The following is a 20701-nucleotide window of genomic DNA, read 5'->3' on the forward strand; positions in this document are numbered from 1 at the left end:
CTTCCTTCTAATCTTGTTGCATTGGCTTTGTTTGTGCAAAAACTTTTTTTAATGTAATCAAAATTATCCATTTTGCTTTTCATAATGTCTCTATCTCCTGTTTTGTCATGAATTCTTCTGTTCTCCGTAAATCTAATAGGTAAGCTATTCCTCGCTCTCCCAGTTTGCTTGTAGTATCAACCTTTATATCTAAATCTTGAACTCATTTTGACTTTATTTTGGTATATGGTGTGAGATTTTGGGCTATGTCTAGTTTCTGCCATACTTTTTTCCAGTTTTTCCAGCAGTTTTTGTCAAAGAGTGGGTTCTTATCCCAGAAGCTGGGGTCTTTGAGTTTATCAAATAATACATTACTGTAGTCATTGACTACTGTGTCTTGCATACTTAACCTGTTCCACTGATCCACCACTCTATTTCTTAGCCAGTACGAAGCAGTTTTGATGATTGCTGCTTTATAATACAATTTAAGCTCTGGAATCCACCCCAACATTCTTGCTTCCTGCTTTACTTAGAAAAAAGAGGCTACGTATCCCCTTCTCTCCCTGTTCATGCCCCTAAAATCTCCCTGCATCTTTTGTTTCATGTTTTTTTTTACTCATTTAAAAAAAATACAACTGTCTTACCTCACGTCCCAAATGAATCTTCCCTTTAAAAAAGTACCAAAAAATTCAGCAAAATTAGCTGATACATAAATGTGTCTGTGACAGCATATGGAACATTTCACGTTTATAGCCCTTCACCTCTCCAGTGAAAGAAGGAAGGTGCATTTTCTCAGTTCTTGTCTCAATACATCTTCATCTTTTCTTCTTTTACTCCTGCTTTCTTTTAAAAATATTTACCTATTTGGTTTTAGTTTTCAGCATTCACTTTTATAAGATTTTGAGTTTCCTCCCTCTCCTCCTTCCCCATTCCCAAGACAGCGTGCAATCTGATATAGGCTAAACATATGCAATCATATTAAACATATTTCCACATTAGTCACGTTGTAAAGAATTAGAACTGCAGGGAAAAGCCATGAGAAAGGAAAAAAAAAAGAGATATAGAAAATAGTATGCTTCAGTCTGCATTCAGACTCCATAGTTCTTTCTCTGCATGTGAATAGCATTTGCCATCATGAGTCTTCTGTAATTGTCTTAGATCATTGCATTGCTGAGAAGGGCTAACTTTATTAACGTTGTTCATCTCACAGTGTTGCTTTTACTATGCACGATGTTCTCCTGGTTCTGCTCACTTCACTAGTATCAATTCATGCAAGTCTTTCTGTGTTTTCCTAAAGTCCTCCTGCACGTCATTTCTTACAGCACAATAGTATGCCATTACATTCATATCCCACAACTTGTTCAGCTATTCCCCAATTGATAGGCATCCCCTCAGTTTCTAATTTTTTGCCTCCACAAAAAGAGCCGCTATATTTTTGTACATGTGGGTCCTTTTCCCATTTTTTTTTTTGGCTAGGCAGTGGGGCTAAGTGACTTGCCCAGGGTCACACAGCTAGTCCTCCTGACTCCAGGGCCGGTGCTCTATCCACTGTGCTACCTTGCTGCCCCACCTTTTCCCATTTATACGATTTCTTTGGGATACAGACCTAGAAGTGGTATTGCTGGATCAAAAGGTATGGACAGTTTTATAGCCCCTTGGGCATAATTCCTACTTCTGCTTCTAAAGATAACATGACTCTTGTTGCCAACGACACACCCACTTCTCCTTGTGCCCTTGATCCCATTCTCTGCTCTGGGAGCTTGCTCCGTTGATGATTCAGTTCCATTCCCTCTTCTCTCTCTCTGTCTCTCTCCCATTTACCCTCTCCTGTCTCCCAGTCTCCTTTCTTTTCCCTCTCCCTCCTTCGGTCTACAGACTTGCTCAGATTGACTCCATCAGGACAGAAGCCTTATTTCTCTGCCAGCACTCTAAGACTATTATTCTGCATTTCTCTTTTTTTTTTTTCACTGCCAAATTCTTAGGGAGAAATATCCACACCTACTTCTTCTACTTCCTTACCACCCAGCCCCTTGTAATCTGACTTCGCTCCCTACCACTCTAGTGTAATTACTCTTTCATCTGTAAAAAGCAGGGAGAGTTTTGTAGGCATTTACAGTGAATTTATGATGTTTATCTTTCTGCCATGGCCAAGAAATTGTCATCGATCCTTAAATTGCCAGGTTCCTTCTTACAAGAGTAGATGTAAGGACTTTGAGTAACTGCCTTTCTAGGCTTTCAGGGAGAATGAAGTGTTTATTTTAAAAAAATGAGTTATCAAGTGGTTTTAAAACCAGATAATTATCTGAAATGGCAGAATGGAATCCTGCCCTGGGTCATGAGGTTGGAAAGTGTGAGAATGTGACATAGAGAGAAAGGGATCTGTAAACACACAGATCTGGTCAGTCGTTGCGAGGGTCTTTCTGGAGAGCACTGAAGGAGGTAGATCCAGCAGAGGCAACAGCTGCTTGTAGGCAAGGAGTGATTTCAGCCACATACAGCGTCCTTCAGGTAAACTATCAGGAAGAATCGCGGAAGAAGGCACGAATGCTTAGGGGCAGAGTAATTCCCTGCTTAGCTGCACCAAAACAATTTTTTCTTAACCCGGTGTTGATAGAAGAGATGTCTGGTGTTTTCCTGGGGCATATATGCAGGGTTTCTAGACACCTGGATTCAAATCTTGCCTCTGATACTACCTGTGTGATGCTGGGGGAAAAGTCATCACCTCACTGGGCCTGAGTCTCTTCATCTGTACAATGAGAGGATTGGGCCAGATCACCTATGAAGACCCTTCCCGCTCTAGACCTATGATCCTTTGATTTCTTAACTTCTAGGGCTGATGGCTTTGTCTCTTGTCTTCTTCCTTCTTGGCCCTGCTAAAGCTTCTAATAATGTTAATCTTTCCTAATGAACTCATTCCTTTTCCATGGCTTCTGGGGTAATGCTTTTTCCTGGTCCTCCCTGTCTGATTGTTCCTTAATTTTATTTACAAGATCATCACCCATTTTCATTTTGCTTAATTTGGGAATACCCCAGGATTCTGTCTTGGACCCTTTTAGTATTATATTTGCTCACTTGGTCATCTTAGGTCCTATGGGTTTAACTATCATCTCCTAAACTTATAGATCTTATCTTAATTTCTCCCCTGAATTTTATTTCCATGTGATCAGCTGCCTGCTGGATGGATCATAAACATCTCCAAGACGGAACTTACTCTTACTCTCTAAAGCCACCCTTCCTTCAAACTCAGCCTGGTGGCCAGGTTTCATTAAGGGTAGAGGCAGTGTAGCACATAGGTAGAAAGAGGACTGGATTTGGAGTTGCAGAACCTGGGTTTAAATCTCTGCTTTGCCACTTATTCCCTTTGTAACCTTGGGTGAGTCACATAAGCTTTGTGATCTGCATTTCCTTGTCTGCCGAATGAAGGGATTGGACTATATGAGAGATCCCTTCCAGGTCTGAATCCATAATTCTCTCTGTGTTCTAATAGCAGGCCATCATAGCCTTGTGTTTTATTTAGGCTTGTTCTTCTGTTTTTGCATTTGGGCTATTTTTGGCACTAAAATGGAATGATATGCTATGCCTTGTTAGTAGAAGCTCCTGGGCAAATATTTCAGTGGCATGACATGGTGGATAGAGTGTTGGACTTGGAATTGGGAGACCTCTTTGCTCACTGAAGTCATTCACAGAGCCCCTTAGAGTTTGCAAAGTGCTTCATGTACGTTATCTTAGTTGAGTCTTCCCCGTAGTACCTACTGGTACAGTGGCTAGGGCACTGGGCCTGGAGTCAGGAAGACCCAAAGCTGCCCCCAGACACTTACTGGCTGTGTGATCCTGGGCAAGTCACTTTACCTCTATTTGCCTTAATTTCCTCATCTGTAAAATGAGGATAGTAATAGCACCTGCCTCTCAGAGTTATAGTGAGGATAAAATGAGATGATATTTGTAAGCTGCTTTGCCAACCTTGAGGTGCTTTAGAAATGCTAGTCGTCTTCATCATTACGTGTGAATTTTTATTATCATTATTAATTTAATAAACATATACTGAAGACTAATTATTTGATCATATTAAATGGTGCTATGACTGGCTCAGCAGTCAAAAGCCTGAGGATGAGGTCACCTTTGTGACCAAGTTATTTCCCCCTTGGGATTAGACTAAATGATTTTTAAAACCCCTTCTGGCCAGAGATTCTATAATCTTTCTGTGGCCTCTTATTGCCTCTTAATACTTTTGACCTGGAGTCAGGAAGACCTGAATTCAAATCAAGCCTCAGACATTTACTAACTTTGTGACCCTAGGTAAGTCACTTTGCCTCTGTTTGCCTCAGTTTCCTCAACTGCAGAATGGGGATAATAATAACACCTAACTCCTGGGGTTGTTGTGAAGATTGAATATTTGTAAAAGTGCTTAGCATAGTGCCTGAAAAATAGTATGCACTATATGAATACTTTTTTTCTTCCGTACTCTTCCCTTTTCCAGAAAACAAATAAATTTTTAACCTCATTTGTTTCCTTTATATGACAATAAACTGTTAAAGCCTAGGAGTGCCTGGCAGTTTCATAGATTATGCAGTAGAGCTGCAACAAGTATTTGATATCTCTTTGGCGATAAGACTGGCTAGTTCCAGTTGGCCCATGTAGCTCCTCCTCCCTCCCTCCCTCCCTCCCTCCCTCCCTTCCTTCCTTCCTTCCTTCCTTCCTTCTTCCTTCCTTCCTTCCTTCCTTCCTTCTTCTCCTTCCTTCCTCCCTCCCTCCCTCCTCCCTCCTTCCCTCCCTCCCTCCCTCCCTCCCTCCTCCTTCCTTCCTTCCTTCCTTCCTTCCTTCCTTCCTTCCTTCCTTCCTTCCTTCCTTCCTTCCTTCCTTCCTTCCTTCCTTCCCTCTGTCCTCTCCCTTTGTCCACGCAGGGAATCATACCCTTCCCTGGGGATACTCTGCCCAAAAGAATGTAAATTTTGATCGTTATAACCTTGTGAAATCTCTTGGGGTTTATGGACTAGATTACTTTTTTAAGGACCATGTCTTAAACCCAAATCACTCTGGCTCTCATTGATTGGGCAACAGTAGGTCCCAGGCCAAGCGTCACTTGGTCATTGTTTGAGCTCTCATGGCTCAGAGTGAGTGTAAATAGCAGTTGTTTCTGTTTTGGCCAGAAACCCTAAGGGTCTTCCCCTCCCAGATTGATTTTTCATTTTGTTTTTGACTAGGTAAAAGAAACCATTCTTTGCCCCACTTCTTACCTAGTCTTAATCACTGAATGGGCCTTGCCTCAGTTAAACTGAGACCTGAGAAAGACCTTAGCTTAAAAAGGCCAAGGCCTTCCACTGCATTCAGGGCTGACTCCAGCCCTCCTGATTTATGTCTTGCCACTGGACCCAGATGGCTCTGGAGGAGAGAATGAGACTGGTGATTTTGCACAGCCTTTCTTCACTTAAATCCAGTTCATTTGCATTTCATGACATCACCTTCCTGATTTTGTGGTCCTCTTCAAGAATGAAGGACAAACAACTCACGAACAACGTGCTGTGAATTCCCTGGGATTTGACATTCACTTTTGAGAAGTGCTATTCTGGACTAGTTCCCAAAATCTAACTTGTAATCAGGCTTAGAGAGGGTCTCCTTAGAAGTCTTTTGCTAAGAACAATATTAATAAGGGAACTGTGGTCTGATTACCTAAGTGAGGAGTGCTTCCCTGCCATTGTCCTCTGAGAAAAAGAGAAATGAAGTCTCTTCTTCCTAGGCTGTGACTAACAATCAGGACTAGCACTGGGAGGATGCAGGGACCCCAGACACCCAGAAACATGTCTTCTTTTTGGCCCCTTCCTACATGTTCAGGCTTTGATGATATTGTAGGGAGTTGAGAAGTCTGATGTTTCACCCTTCCTCTAGAGGATTCTTTTCCTAGAACAGTTCTTTTTGGATACCTGAATGATAGTGACCATGGAGAATCACTTCTTTCCCTTTAATTCTGTGTTACATTCATGACTCCGTGTGTGGATATATAAGGGGTTCATGAACCCTTTCACAGTACTTATTAGTGCTATTGACTAGATATAGTCTAAGATGCAGGAATGATGAGTTTGAGCAATAATGCAGTAGACTATGTACTGTTATGCTTTTGAAATTGTAATATTTTAAACATATTTTTAATGATTTTGAAGTGTTTTCTTAAGTATACCAAGGAGTGATTCTTAGAACTATTTAGCTTTAAGAAAGAGTGTGTATATAGTAGCTAAAGTGGGACAAGAATGGAAGATGGAAGCAGTATACACATAGAGAATGACATTTGCAGAGATTTGTGAAAAATATGATTACTTTTTCCACATATACATAGGCATGGACAAGGATATCTATTGCAGAATCTTAAATGTTTCTAAGGGACATCAGAAGTCATCACCTTCTACTCAGGTGATGGTAACTTCTGCAGCATTCTGACAAATGATTATCCAGTCTTTGAACTTTTTTCATGACAAGGAGCTTTTCCTGAGGTAGCCATTCCCATTTTTGGAGGGCTCTGATTATTAAATTCTTCCTCTGTATTGAGTTTAAATCTGCCTCTATGTAATAACATTTCCTGACTCCACAATGTTTCACCGTCTAGCTTCCATGCCCGTAATACATTCCCTCCTCACATCTGCCTCCTGGCTTCCTTGGCTTCCTTCAAGTCTCAGCCAAAATTCCACTTTCTTTGAGAAACCTTTATTGATCCCCCTTAGTGCTCGTATCTTCCCTCTGAGATTATCTCTAGGTTATCTTGCATATATGTGTTTGTAAATAATTGTTTGCATGTGGTCTCTTTCATTAGCTTTGTGAACTCCTTGAGGCTGGGGACTGTTTTTGCCTTTCTTTGTATCTCCAGTTCTTATCACAGTGCCTGGCTCTGGACTCATCTTGCACCCATTGGTCCTAATTCTGCGATCTGGGGCTAAGCAAAACAATTGCTCCCCTTTTCCCATGACAGTCCCAAGACAGAGAGGGACGTGAAGACAGTGATCACATTTCCCCTAATTCTTCTCATTTTCAGACTAACCATCCCAGTTCCTTCAGTTGGTCTTTCTTTGGCATGATTTTCTGACCACACGTTATACTGGTTGCCTTCCTCTGGACTTGATCCAGTTTGTCAGTATCATTCCTAATATGTGTGGTCCAGAATTCAACACATTACTCGGAGGTCTGAGCGGGGTGCTATGCAGTAAGGTTATTATTTCCTTGTTTTAGATAATATACTTTTTTCCATATAGCTAAGGTTACAGTGGGAAAGTCATTTCTTTTCCAGTTGTCACACCAAACTCTTGGTCATATTGACCTTTACAGGCATGAAAAATCTTGAATTAGAGGTCAGCTGTTTCAACTCAATATATCTGTTTCCTTCAGCATCCCTAACAAGTTGATCACTCTACCTTAGTGATAAGATATGACCTACCAGTATATATCCCATTTCGTACTTGGATAGCTTTGTTAGAAAGTTATTCGTTATATTGAGCTGAGTGTGCCTGCCTGTAGCTTTTCTCTGTTGCTCCTAGTTCTTTCCTAGAGCCAAGCAGAACAAGTTGAATCCTTCTTCCACTTGACAGTTTTTCAGTAATTTCAAAATTACAGTCCTAAAAACCTTGTTATCCTCTACCCTTTGCCCCAAGACATCATTTACAGGATAAACATGGCCAGTTCCTTCAGTCAGTTCTTGGTTGGCTAGATCTCCCATTCCCTTACCACCCTGAGTATATGCCTTTTGACCTGCTTGTAAATGCCTTTTTCTAAGTTATGGTGCCCATAAGTATCATTTGGTAAAATGACTTCAATTAACTAATATAGTATGTGCTCCACACATAGCAAATTTGGGATAAAAACACTTTTTTCTTCTTGTTTAGCACTATGTATATATTTGGAGGTTTCAACAGCCTTCTGCTCAGCGATATCCTGATGTTTACAGCAGAAAGGTGTGAAGCACATCAAAGTGAGGACACTTGTGTAGCAGCAGGCCCTATCGTCCGATGTGTGTGGAGTGTGAATTCATCTCAGTGTATCCCTTGGGAATTGGCAACTGAAGCGCAAGAAGAGAGGACCAGAGCAGAATGCTTTTCAAAAAGAAGTATGTGCTGTGCTGCTTCTTTGCTTACAAAAAGTAACTAGTTCTAGTTTTATTTGTTGGTGGTGGGTTTTTTGGTGTTTTTGGTTTTTTGCTTTTTTGTAAGTTAATTTATGGAATCTCTTTATAAGCTGTTTAACTGTTTTAAAATTGTGAAGCAGTTTAGTATTAGTACGTTTGTGTTGTGAACTGAGACACCATATGATGTTTGAAATCTCGTTTGGGTCCTCGAAACTAAATTTGTTTAACTTGTTTAACAAAATAAGCTTTCCTAGAAATTTCCCACTGGTCCTTGTATCTTATTGAAGTGGGAGCAGCAAAAGTAGGCTGGGATATAAAGGAAAGAAAGGTCCAAGAGATGTGTGTATTTCAAGGTTCCCAGACATCATTCCCAAGCTCTTTGGAATGGTGACTACGGTGAGATGATGGAGACAACACCCCCTGTGAATTATCACGGGTCGGAGAGTATCATAGATCACCACGGGAGCCCCTAGTACTTGGTTTCCATGAAGACAGCTTGGAAAAGTGTTGTGCCAACTCATCATTGGCTGGATGGTAGCAAGTTGCCTTAAGCAGCTTCCTGTAATCCAAAAACCTCAGGAAAAGGAATTCTGATTATTAACATAGGAAGAAATAGAGTTAGTGAAGCTGAATCCAAAAGATAAGAAGAAAGAGCACTTAAAGTAAAAAACCTTATGAAATAACAGGAGAAGTTAAATTCTTATAGTTCCCACTTTGTGCCCCCAGACCACAACCTGTTGCATGCCAGAGCCACAGATTTCAAGGGTAAATGTGTTAACTCCTGAGAAAAAAAGGAATTTGAAAATAAGCTGGGACCAGTTTTTCCTTCATCCCTCTTATTTTTCCGAAATTTGCCAGCAGAGACTCAACCAAACTGACCCTTATAACTTCAGAGTTGAGTAGCAGTGGAGGGAAGAAAGGCTAAAGAGTGAGGACAGAAGCCAAAGGCAAGTGACTGGGAATATAAAAGAAGACTTGAATAAATATGTAGTTCACAGGCAGATAAACTAACTGAGAGGATCATGAAAAGAATAAGTAAAACCTCAAAGAAAACCCAAATCACCATAAGCTAGTATTAGAATGATAAAGGAAAACGATTGAAATTTACCTGACTGGAACCTTCAGGACCACTGAAAGACAATAAAATCAACTCCCCCTAATTTTTATTTTTTGGCAAAAGGCCAGACACTTCAAAACAGAAATAAAACTTTTAAAAGAAGAAATTAGGAATAAATTTAGGGAAGTAATCAACATTTTCAATGCAGAATTAAAAAAACAGATGACAGAGTTGAAAAAAAATCAAAACATACTAGAGAATCTTTCCAAAGAAGTAGGATGTGAGATAAGGAAATAAAAAACTTGGAATATTAAAATAAAACAAGCCAATTTTTCAAAATACCTATGAGAAAGACCTTCAGATGTAAAGGAAAGCTATCTGAATAATCCAGGAATAATCTGCAGTAATGAGAACTCAGAGGAAAGAATGAAATGGTATATTCCAAAAAGCAAAGGAGCTCAAGTTCCATATGGCTACTTTCACACAGCACTGTGTCCATCTGATTGTTACTTCCTTCACGAATTGATCTTTCTGAGATTGAGGCCTATCAGAAAATAGAGGCCAGGGCAATCTACAAAGGAAGTAGCAAAGAAATAGTATGTAAGAGGGAGCTCAGATTTGGACGTTCAGGTTCTTTACCCTTATTAGGCATGCAGAAGATAAAGAAGGAATAGCTGAGGGTATCATCTGTGGGTCAGAAAATAAAATAAACAATAGGCTGTCAGAGAAGAGAAATAGCAAAGAGAACAAAGTGAAGAAAAGATTCTTGGAAAAGGAGAAAGCTTCAAAATATTACCTAAAATAGACTGGAAAGGAAATGAATAGGGAAGATTTTTTTAAACCCCTCAAGTAACTGGATAGGGAAAGGGAAAAGGCCAAAGATTGGGGAAAATTGGAAAAATTGGGTTAAGTCAGAGAAATGAGTGTGGGGAGGGAAACCTTGTGGGCATAAACTAGCATCAAAATAGGATAAACAGAATTAATTGCAATAACAAAGTATTGAATTAATTTTTTTTACTTTTTTATAAGTTTTTATTGATATTTTCTATTCAGAGTACTGACTTGAAAGAAAAAAAAGGATTAAAATAAAAAGAATTAATGAAGAACGCAAGTCTAACAATCATAATTTTAAATGTGAATAGATCAAACAGCCCAATAAAATGAAAGAGAATTGAAGAATGGGTAAGAAATCAAAACCCAACATTCTTCTATATATAAGAAACACGTCTAAAATATAAAGACACATTTTTTAAAAAAGGAAAATGAGAGGCTGGGGCAGAATTTAGTTTGCATTAAGAGTTTTAAGAAAAGAGAAGTTGTAATCTTACTATCTGATGATAAAAATTCACAGTGATAAAATAAAAATTATAGTGTATACGTATTGGAACTGGGAGCTACATTATTCCTCAAAGGAACCATTTAGATAGCTATCCAATATCTATATTAAACATATACATCAAATGGCATAGCATTTAATTCATGAAGGAAAGTTTAAATGAATTGCAGAAGGACAGATATTAACACAATATTCAGAGATTTAGAGTTCTTTCAGAGTTAGAAAAACCTAAGAGGAAGATAAATAAAAAAGGACAATATAGACCTGAAAAAACTGTTGGAGAACTTAGATCTCAAGGATCTTTTGAATAAGAACATTAAAGAATGTACCTTTCTTAGAATCACATGATACCTTTACAGAAATGGACCATGTACTAGAACACAGAGAAATTACAAATACATTTTTTAAAAGCATAAATACTAAATATACCGAACTGTTCCTCTACCACCTTCTTTAAGCAGCCTTTCCTCCTTTGAACTCCATTCAATCCATGTTTATCACTCAATTCAGACCCTGGTGTCTTTTATCTCTATAGATGCCCAAAACATTATCCTTTCTTCTTCACTGAGTTAAGTGCCTGACTTGTCTTTCTCTACTCACCATATCCTGCCCTCATACTAGAGGATTTTAGTGTACATCTTGATGCTCCCTAAAATATTCCAGCTTCCCAGTTTCTCAGTCTACTCAGTTCCATGTCCTAATTCTTCACTGCACCTCAGCTACACCCAGAGAGATGGTCATATTCTCGATCTTGCTGTTACCCACAAGTGTTTTACTTCGTTGTTTGCAAACCCTGAAATTACTTTATATGATCTAATGATCTATGTCTATATGATCATCATCTTTTATCATCACTTGTTTCCCTTAGTCTCATGACCCCTCATTCTGCTTGTCATTCTTACCCTGAACTCCATTCCTGTCATTCCTTTCTCTTTCTTGATTCCTTGGTGAACCCAGTCAGCTGTTCATTATCCTTTACTCCCAAATCCCTTCCCTATCTTGTCTTAACACAGATTTTGTCTTGTCAAAGCCCCAACCCTGGATTACGCCCACCATCCAACTTCCTGTTTTCCTTATTCATGTGCTGCTTACTGGAAAAGGAGAAAATTATGAAACCACATTGATTGGGTCCACCACAAATATGTATCAGCTTCAGCTGGGCGCTCACAAAGTAAACATTCTATTCCTCATTGAGTTGTCATTCTGTTCCTGAAAGTATCTGTTCCCATGTCTTTTCATCTCTCCTTAAGCTTAGCACAGGATTCCCTTACCTCACCTTCTTAGCTAATGACCTTGCCTCACGCTTCACTGAAAAAATTGAGACCATTCACTGAGAGCTCCCTGTTTTCCCCTCCTCCTCATCTTATAAATCATTCAGACATCTTATCCCACCATCCCCTCCTTCATTCCATTCTCTTTTTAAAATTTTTATTCAATATTATTTTAAGTTCCAAATTCTCTCTCTCTGTACCCCCATCCCCCAAACATTGAGAAAGCAAGAAATAAAATACCCATTACACATATGAAGTCATGCAAAATGTATTTCCATGTTAGCCATGTTACAGAAAAAAAAACGAGAAAGAAAGAGAAATATACTTTCATTTGCACCGAGTCCATCAGTTTTCTATCTGGAGGTGGATAATATTTTTTTATCGTAAGTCCTTCATCGTTTCTTACAGCACAATAGTTTTCAATCACATTTGTATTTGGTAACTTAGTTCAGTGATTCCCCAATTGATGAGCATCCCCTCAGTTTTTAATTCTTTGCCACCACAAAAAGCACTGCTATAAATACATATATATATGTGTGTATATATATATATTTATGTATATATTTTTTTTACATGTGGATCATTTGTTGGGTCAGAGACATGCACATTTTGTAGCTTTTGGGGCATAGTTCCAAATTGCTTTCCAGAATGGTTGCGCTAGTTCACATTTCCACCAACAGTGCATCAGTGTACCTATTTTCCCACTTCCTCCCTAGAATTTATCATTGTCTTTTTTTCTTATCTTGGCTAATTTGATGGGTGCAAGGTGCTACCTCCGAATTGTTGTAACTTGCATTTCTCTTCATATTAGTGCTCTAGAACATGTTTTCATATGATTTTTGATAGCTTTGATTTCTTTCTCTCTTCATATCTGTTGGCCATTTATCAATTGGGTTCTTTCCCTACATTCTCCATGAAAGAGGTTGCCTTTCTCCTTTTGGAAATCAACCTCTGTTGATGCATTATTGATACCATCCTTCTCCTTTTGCCTTGGCAGATTGATCCCACTATTATCCCCATTCCTTTCTCTCTTATCTTCAGTCTCTTCACGTCATGGCTCCTTCCCTTTTCCCTATAAAATGTTCATATCTCCTCATCTTTAAAAAAACATCATTTGATGTTATCATCTTGACAAGTCATTACGCTATTATTTTTCTTCCCTTTTGCGTCTAGACAGTTAATTCCTACTGTGTGCAGAGCACCTTCCTAAGTGTTTATGGAATTACTGTAGATGAAGACCATTTATATTCTACTAGGGACAAATTACACAAACCCACACATAAAGGAAATCCTTAAGAAACAAACAAACAGACCAAAGACCAGACTCCCTTGCTACTTTTTTAAGATCTCTGTAAGCATGGATTAGTTCCTAGGTGAATTAGGGTGAAGTTTCTTGGAACAAATTCACTTTTGTGTGAATTGTAGGATAAAGCTTTTGATCTCCTCTGTTGACTATATGCCAGGAGAACAGAACTGTCTCTAGTTAAATAAGTCTCTTTTCTTACCAGCTGCTGATCATGACAAGTGCGATCAGCACACGGACTGTTACAGCTGTACCGCCAACACGAATGACTGCCAGTGGTGTAATGATCATTGCGTCTCCATGAACAGCAACTGCACTGAAGGCCAGGTGAGAAATCCCTAACCCTTTGTTTCCAGGAGCAGGATCTTCGGGTTGCGCCTCAGCAGCGACACCCTGAGGGCACAGTTTTCGCTCTCGTGTACCTGCCTTGTTGATGGTAGGGCTGTAGCCACGGCTACCGAGTTATTTTAAAACGTGCAAGACACCAATATGTGTTTTTTGAATTCTCCAGGTTTCTTTTTTGGAAAATATTTCTGCCTCTCATCCCTGTTAGTTGCTGGGGCTTAGTTGCAGTGGCTGCTGTGGAGTCAGGAACTTGGAGTTGAGTCTTATCTTTTGTAGTATTTGTTATGTGATTGTGGGCAAGTCATTCCTTCTTCTCCTCTGTTTTCTCTTTGGTGAAATGGAATAATAACATTGTATTATATGTAACATCTTAAAAGAAGAGAGAAACTCCGTGAAGCAGATAAAAGAAAGGAGGGCATTGCAGAAATGGCAGCTAGATTTGAATATGGCAGGTAGTGTGTTGTGTGTGAGGGGCAGAAAGAAGGCCAGATTGGCAAGATCACAGAGTAAGAGAGGGGGAAGTGAGACTGTAAATAGAGGCATGTTAGCAATAAGAGAACAGGAGCTGACACCTTTGTAAAGGTGATCTGACACTTATTGTATTGCTGTGATATGTTTGGTGGTTGTGACTGAAAAATTAAATGTTATTTTGTAAAATAGTAATTGTTACAATATGATATCTTCCCTAGACTTGGAAGGGACCTTAGAGAGCATCCTGTTTAAACCTCTCCTTCTCTGAGGACATTAATTCCCAGGGAGGTTACTTGATTTGTTCAAGGGCACACGAGTTAATGACAATGCCAAGACTGGGACCTGAAGGTCTCTTGATTTTTGTCACAGTAATCTTTCTGCTATGACTTACTCCTGTCCATTTCTTTTTTTTTTTCCTGTCCATTTCTTGATTCTTTCATTGTTTACTCCTCCTGACTCATCTTCCCTCTATCCTGTCCCCACCCATTTCTCCAGGCTATAATTTTCTGCAGAATTATACACTAATCATTAAATTTGTGAACAGACATTCTAGGAAAATGCTTAAACCTGTCTCGTATTTTAGGTTTCTATTTCCAAATATGAGAATTGTCCAAATAATCCAATGTATTACTGTAACAAGAAGACAAGTTGTAAGAGCTGTGCCATGGACCAGAACTGCCAGTGGGAACCCAGGAATCAAGAATGTGTTGCTTTGCCTGGTAAGTATGGATAGAGGTAGCTAACTGCCTATGAATCCATTGACTTCATCCTAGGTACTTTACTTGTCCCACAGATTTTATGTTGAACTATAGGGGAGGAAAGAATTGATTCCTGTATTTCTTAATAAAAAATAATGTGAGGTTACTGTCTTTGGAAAGAATTATAGCATCACTTATTCTAATTCCCATAATCTCTGTATTACTTGTTAAATAGTACGTGTGGCCCAATAATACTGGAAACTAGGTGTACTTTTCTAATCTGTGAAAAATAATGCTTTGGACTCCACTTTTCACCTCAATTGACCATTAAGAAATAGAAACTATTAATACTAGTAATCAGTCTCTTCAATACTTTTTCTTTCAGGTTTACACCAGATTGGGGTTTGAATGGCTAAAGGTTTCTCTGAGGGAGTGAAGTGGTAGCAGGGGGAAGAAAATGTCAGCTATGGTTCTCAGGCTTATTTCTGTTCTGGAGGCCTAAAAATGACTAGATTAATTTTAGGTATCCTGAGAATTTAGTATTATCTAGTTAGTCTCTTTGGGCATCTGGTTTTACTCAAAACTCTGGGCTGTTCTGGTAGGTATTTGAGCCTCTATAATTGAACAAATCCCCCAAAATATTCAGGAAAGAGATTTTTGTAGCTAATCTTCACACCTCAAGTTATTGTAGAGGCAGTGCACCAGGCGGATAAATCTGCTCCCTGCTAGGCTTCTGAACTGAGTTCTAACACATGGTTTTGTTTTGTTTGTTTGTTTTTGAGGCAATAGCTGGTGAGTGTATGAGGCTGGATTTGAACTCAGGTCCTCCTGCCTCCAGGGCCTGTGCTGTATCAACTTTACCACCTAGCTGCCCCAAGCTTGTTGAATATGCTTTAGACTTACCATCCTCACCTTGCCTTACCGTAATGGGTCTCCTTTCCCTTGTCCTTGTGTGACCTCTGCCTAGCTGGATTGCTGGTATGATCTGAGAGGCCTGTTCCTCTTGGTAATAATTCTGATTCTTCAGAGGTCACTTAACCTGCTTGGTTCATCTCATCTCCACATCACCCAACAGAGAAATATCTTTTGTTCAATGCCCTCTGTGTGCTCGAGGGGATTAGAAGTAGGGAACCCCTAAATTTCAAGAATCATATTGTACAGCCAGTTCTCTGTAGTCCTTCAGACTGGATTCTTCCAGCCCGTAGGTAGCCTCAGCAGGATCAACCAAGAATTACCAAGTTCTGGGGCAGAGCAGCACGTGAGAGTGTTGTCTTCTCTCACTTCTGTGGACAAGGCAGCACAGTTCTTCACAGTGTAGAGCTAGGCTTGCTCCTGGGCTTGTTTGAAAGTTGGGGCCAGATTTGGCAGTGGCTTCAAATATTGCTGGAGTGGTTTTTTTCCTGTTTTTATCCTTAAAATTTTATTATCCTTCCCCACCACTCCTTTGCCTCTGAAAACATACTACTCAGAGTTTTCCAAAACTTTCCCTGAGAATACATGAATTTTGCCCGCTTTTGTAAAACTTTTTTCCCTTTTTCTTTTTTAACACAAGAAAATCTGTGGTGCTGGCTGGCATTTGGTTGGAAATTCATGTTTAAAAATTACGACCACAAAAGACAATTACGACAACGCTAAATTGTCCTGCAGGAACATGAATGCTTTCCTGGCTTCTCTCACCACCCAGAAGAAAGTGGAGTTCGTTCTTAAACAGTTGCGCTTAATGCAATCAGCACAATCGCTGGTGAGTCCTGGGACACCCACTGCATGTATTGGTTTGGGGTATAGGAGATGGCATTCTTCGACTCAAGATTCTTAGGAGGAAAATTGGAGGTTTTCCATTTTTTAAGTTGTACAGTAGACTGAAATTCAGTCATGTTTTAATTTGATACTTTCCTCTGTCTGGTGCTTCTTTTAAGATGTTCTTATGAAAGGCTTTAGAAACTGTGACTTCATTTACCTTGTAGATAACATTTGAAGCTGGGAAATGATTTAAATAAGTTGCACACACATTACAAAAGAATCAGGATGTATTAACATCTGTTTTTAGTGGTAGATGATGACTTTTATATGCTTTCTTCCTAGATTCTTCTGGGTGGGATGGCTGGTTAATTCGTGACCCGTTGTGTTGAGCTAATTGGAGCTCTTCAAATTAAAAGCTCTCTGAGACTACTGTAGTGATAGCAATGTTTCTATTGAAACAAGATTCAGCTGGGTCAGAAGCTCCTTCTTGGGGTAGTCTACCTTACATGGGGCAGAGTAAGCCATATGCTACACGTTACCCCAGAAAAGTTCCATCCTATTCTCCCTTACTCATCCTATCCCTCCAGACCCAGCTGGTGAGCACTGTGAAATTCCGTGTCAGAGCTTCATCCTATTCCCTTAAAACTTTAATACAGTGATAGTTCGATTAACCAATTTTCTAGCAATAATCCTCCTTTTATTTTTTATTTTTTGCTAGGCAGTGGGGTTAAGTGACTTGCCCACGGTCACACAGCTAGTAAGTGTTATGTGTCTGAGGCCGAATTTGAACTCAGGTCCTCCTGAATCCAGGGCCAGTGCTCTATCCACTTTGCCACCTAGCTGCCCTAGTAAACCTCCTTTTAACAAGATCAGACTGTATAGCTTACATTTTGTCTTTGTCTGGCAGTCACTATGGAGTTTGAAAAGAAGGTAGCTGTGATGCTAACCTGTTAAAAGTATGCCAGATTCTTGGTCTGGCTGAGCAGAGGACTGTCATAGTCACTTCACACATCCTCCTCACCAGAGTAGGGGAAGTGCTACTCTGACTACATAGAACTTTTCTAGGAAGGGAAGGAGAATCTTACTACAGCAAAGAGAAGGTATTCACACACTAGAATATATCCCTGGGCCTCATATTTCTGCTTTTGATGATAACATTTCTAACAATAAAAATGCATCTCCTTGGTAACTTATCCTTTTTGACAGGAGTAGTCCTTCTATGCCTCTAGAAGTTCAAATCCCCTTCAGAGAGGTTTTTAGTGTAACTAAACTGCCTGAGAGGAGGTTTGAGGATAGAGGGATAGAAGCAAGCAAGTGTGAGGACACTGGTTACCTCGGGCAAAGGAAGGGGAAAGATAATCTATAGGCAAAATCTTTGCCAGTTCCCGGTTTCTCCTATGTTGGCCCTGACCCTAGGTATGACTAAGACGTTTTTGGAGGTACAACAATTCTTTTATTTCCTTTAGGAACATTACAATGCTAGGAGGAGCATTTTAATAAATAATGTGCTTTAAATCCCATTTTCTCTGAGTTCATCAGAGACAAAGTTTAAGCTTTCTTAAAATGGACTTCTGTCAAGAAAGTAAAAAACATAAAAGCATAAAAATGGATAATTTATAGATGTTTCCTCTTCCTAACTTAACTAAAGCTTAGCAATAGGTTTGGCTAAAGACTTAGCTTACTAGGATCTCTTAGTCTTTAAGTCCTTTTTCTTTCTTTAACTCTCAAAGCTCCTTTCTTTCACCATTGAATGTTACCCACCCTTATACCCCTCTTTGCTTCCTCCTCTCTACTTTTGTCCCTTTGTCCATTGGAGAGGCTAGGAGCTCCAGCCTGGTTCCCCAACCAAGTAGAACAGTATATTATTGGTTTATGGCCTAGAACCTTTGAAGAAAAAAGTTATTATATGTCAATAGCTATGCATTTATTTTATCAATGACAGGAAAGATTAGTGACATCAGAGATGTGCAGGGGTCATTCATAATTTTCTCACCTACAAAATGAAGGGGTTGGACTAGATCTCTGTAGTCCTCTTCATCTTATGATCTCATAGTCTATCCATATGATTCTTGGAGGTCTTGGCAACAGCAGATTGTCTTTGAGGAATTCCATCCTTTCTTAAAATCCAGTATTAACAGCCCTTTTCATCTTTCATATTATCTCACTATAAATCACATTACTATTTTCTGATGGTAATTCGAAACTTTGGAGTTGTTCTAAACTAATTGAGATTGAGACAAATGAAAAGCTGGAGAGACAGAGTTTCTGGTTAATTAATAATCAATTTATTAATTAGACTAGTTGATAATCAAAAAATTGATGGTCAGTGGTTTCTCTTGGTAACCAAAGGCAAAACCATGGAGATCATCAAATGCTTAAATACCTTTGGAAAAGGAAGTACCCTAACAAATGAAAATCAGCCTTGATTGGTGAACAATTAGTGAGGGGATGGACTTTCAAAAGAAGAAGTGGGCTGAAAGCCTTTTGCTCCTTCTGCTGAGAACATGGTTTGAGCATGAGACTCAGGCACCTTTAGCAATCAGGGCAAAAGAATCCAACTCCACCCAGACTACTGTGGTTGGTTTTCTCCTTCATGAGCTGGATTACCCTAAACCCCAGTGGAGGGGAGCAATAAAATGGGCTTATTTCCTAAGAAAAAGAATTCATTTATATTAGATTCTGTTTACACTCTAAACAGAAGTAAGCTGTCCTAGTTAGGTAGGGTCCTACTCAAGATTGAAGAGTGTGTTCCCAGAGAGTTTGGGCAATCAGTCAGTAATGTCCTTCAATAACTAACTGACTAGCCTATAGGGGCTAGTCCTTGAATAAGGAAATAAAGAGAAAAAAACCTTATTCCTAATTAAAAATTGGCTATTAATATAATAGAAAAATAATCATTCCTCTCAAGATACAGTTAGCCCTCTTATTCTTTCTCCCTATAATCTCTTAGTTTTTACCCTTTCTTTCAATTTTGTTATCTACCTTGTTCAAGCCCTTCTTACTATATTCCTAGATTACTCTAATATCTCTTAGTGACACAGTTTGGGGGTACTGGGAATCCCAAAATGTCAGAGTACAGGACAGTGTCACCTGGAATGAATTCATGCACTCAAACTGTCTTCCAGTCAAGTGGCAAAGTTTATTGTGATGCTTGTAGAAGCAGGCAAAGTTCCTTAGGGAACTTGAAAGCTAATGAGGATGATGCTAATGCTTATATGCAGAAAGGGACAGGGAAGGGAATGTATGGGAAAATTTAGGGAGTCAACAGAGATAGCTCTGTTGATACCAGATATTGGGGGAGAAGGGAGAAGGAAGTTCTGTTCCAGGAACCAGAGACAGAGTCCTTGGGCAGGTACCCTGTGCCTGCACTGATAGATTTTATCTGAGGAATTACAAAGTCAGCCTGTATGTTCCTGTAACAAGAAAAGAATTTCCTACAGGGGTCCACTGAGATACTGGATTGCTTTCAGAGATATGGTTTTGCCTTTTGGGGTCCAGTTCCCATCACCTCATCACTAGCAGAGTTTGAAGATACTAGTCTTCTTACAGTCTTGCCCTGGGCCTATTCTAGCCTCTCCTAGACTCACAGAGCTATAAGGGTAGAGTGAAGTCATAGTAATATAGGATTTTAGAAGTGGGAGTGACTTTAGAGATCATTTAGTGCAGAAGTTCTTAACTAGGGTCCATGACATTTTTTTAAAAATGTTAAACTATATTTTGATATCATTGATTTCCTTTGTAATCCTGTGTATTTTATTTTATGCATTTAAAATATCCCGAAGAGTACCTAAGCTTAACCAGACTGCCAGATGGGTCTGTGACAAAAAAAAATAGTTAATACCTGATCTGTCTTAATCTTTTCATTTTACAAATGTAGAAACTTAGGCCCATAGATAGAAACTGATCTACTAAATGGTAGTAACTAGAGAAGCTGAGGTTTGAGCCCATAGGCGCTGACTAAATCCAGTGGTCTTTGTAATACGTCAAGTCTAACTCCTTGTCTAATGGATGAATTCTCCTTGCCATTAACTGATTAATATTCTTAACATACTCTTTTCATCATATCCCTTTCCTGCTTAAAAATCTACAATGACTTGTTTTTATTTATCAGGTCAAATCTGAATTACATGCATAGTCTACTGTTAACTGACTGTACTGCACCTATTCTACATCATCTGTCACTAGTGTATCTTTGCTATCTAATCATTCCGTTCTCTGCGTATACTTTTTTGTACTCTCTTCCATGTCTTTACTTACATTGTTGCTTTCACTTGGTAAGAACTCCCTCTTTTCCACCACTTCCCTCCTATTTTTTCTTCATATTTCACTGCAAGACTACTTTCTGCACTGTCTTCCCTCATTAACTATAGAAATAATGTTGTTTTACTTTTTATTTCCTT

General features: G+C 39.2%; 1 protein-coding gene across 1 annotated transcript in view; it reads left to right on the forward strand.

The window, feature by feature from the left end:
• The window catches only part of ATRN (attractin), a 215992-nt gene that overhangs the window by 90031 nt on the left and 105260 nt on the right, over positions 1–20701 (forward strand). Inside the window, 5 exon segments of the mRNA XM_078148561.1 lie at positions 7842–8062; positions 13253–13374; positions 14447–14582; positions 15589–15590; positions 16114–16302. Of these exon segments, the coding sequence (XP_078004687.1) occupies positions 7842–8062; positions 13253–13374; positions 14447–14582; positions 15589–15590; positions 16114–16302 (670 nt within the window).

The sequence above is a fragment of the Phascolarctos cinereus genome, unplaced genomic scaffold (assembly GCF_003287225.1).
Source record: "Phascolarctos cinereus isolate Bilbo 61053 unplaced genomic scaffold, phaCin_HiC Scaffold_9;HRSCAF=440, whole genome shotgun sequence".
Classification (NCBI taxonomy): domain Eukaryota; kingdom Metazoa; phylum Chordata; class Mammalia; order Diprotodontia; family Phascolarctidae; genus Phascolarctos; species Phascolarctos cinereus.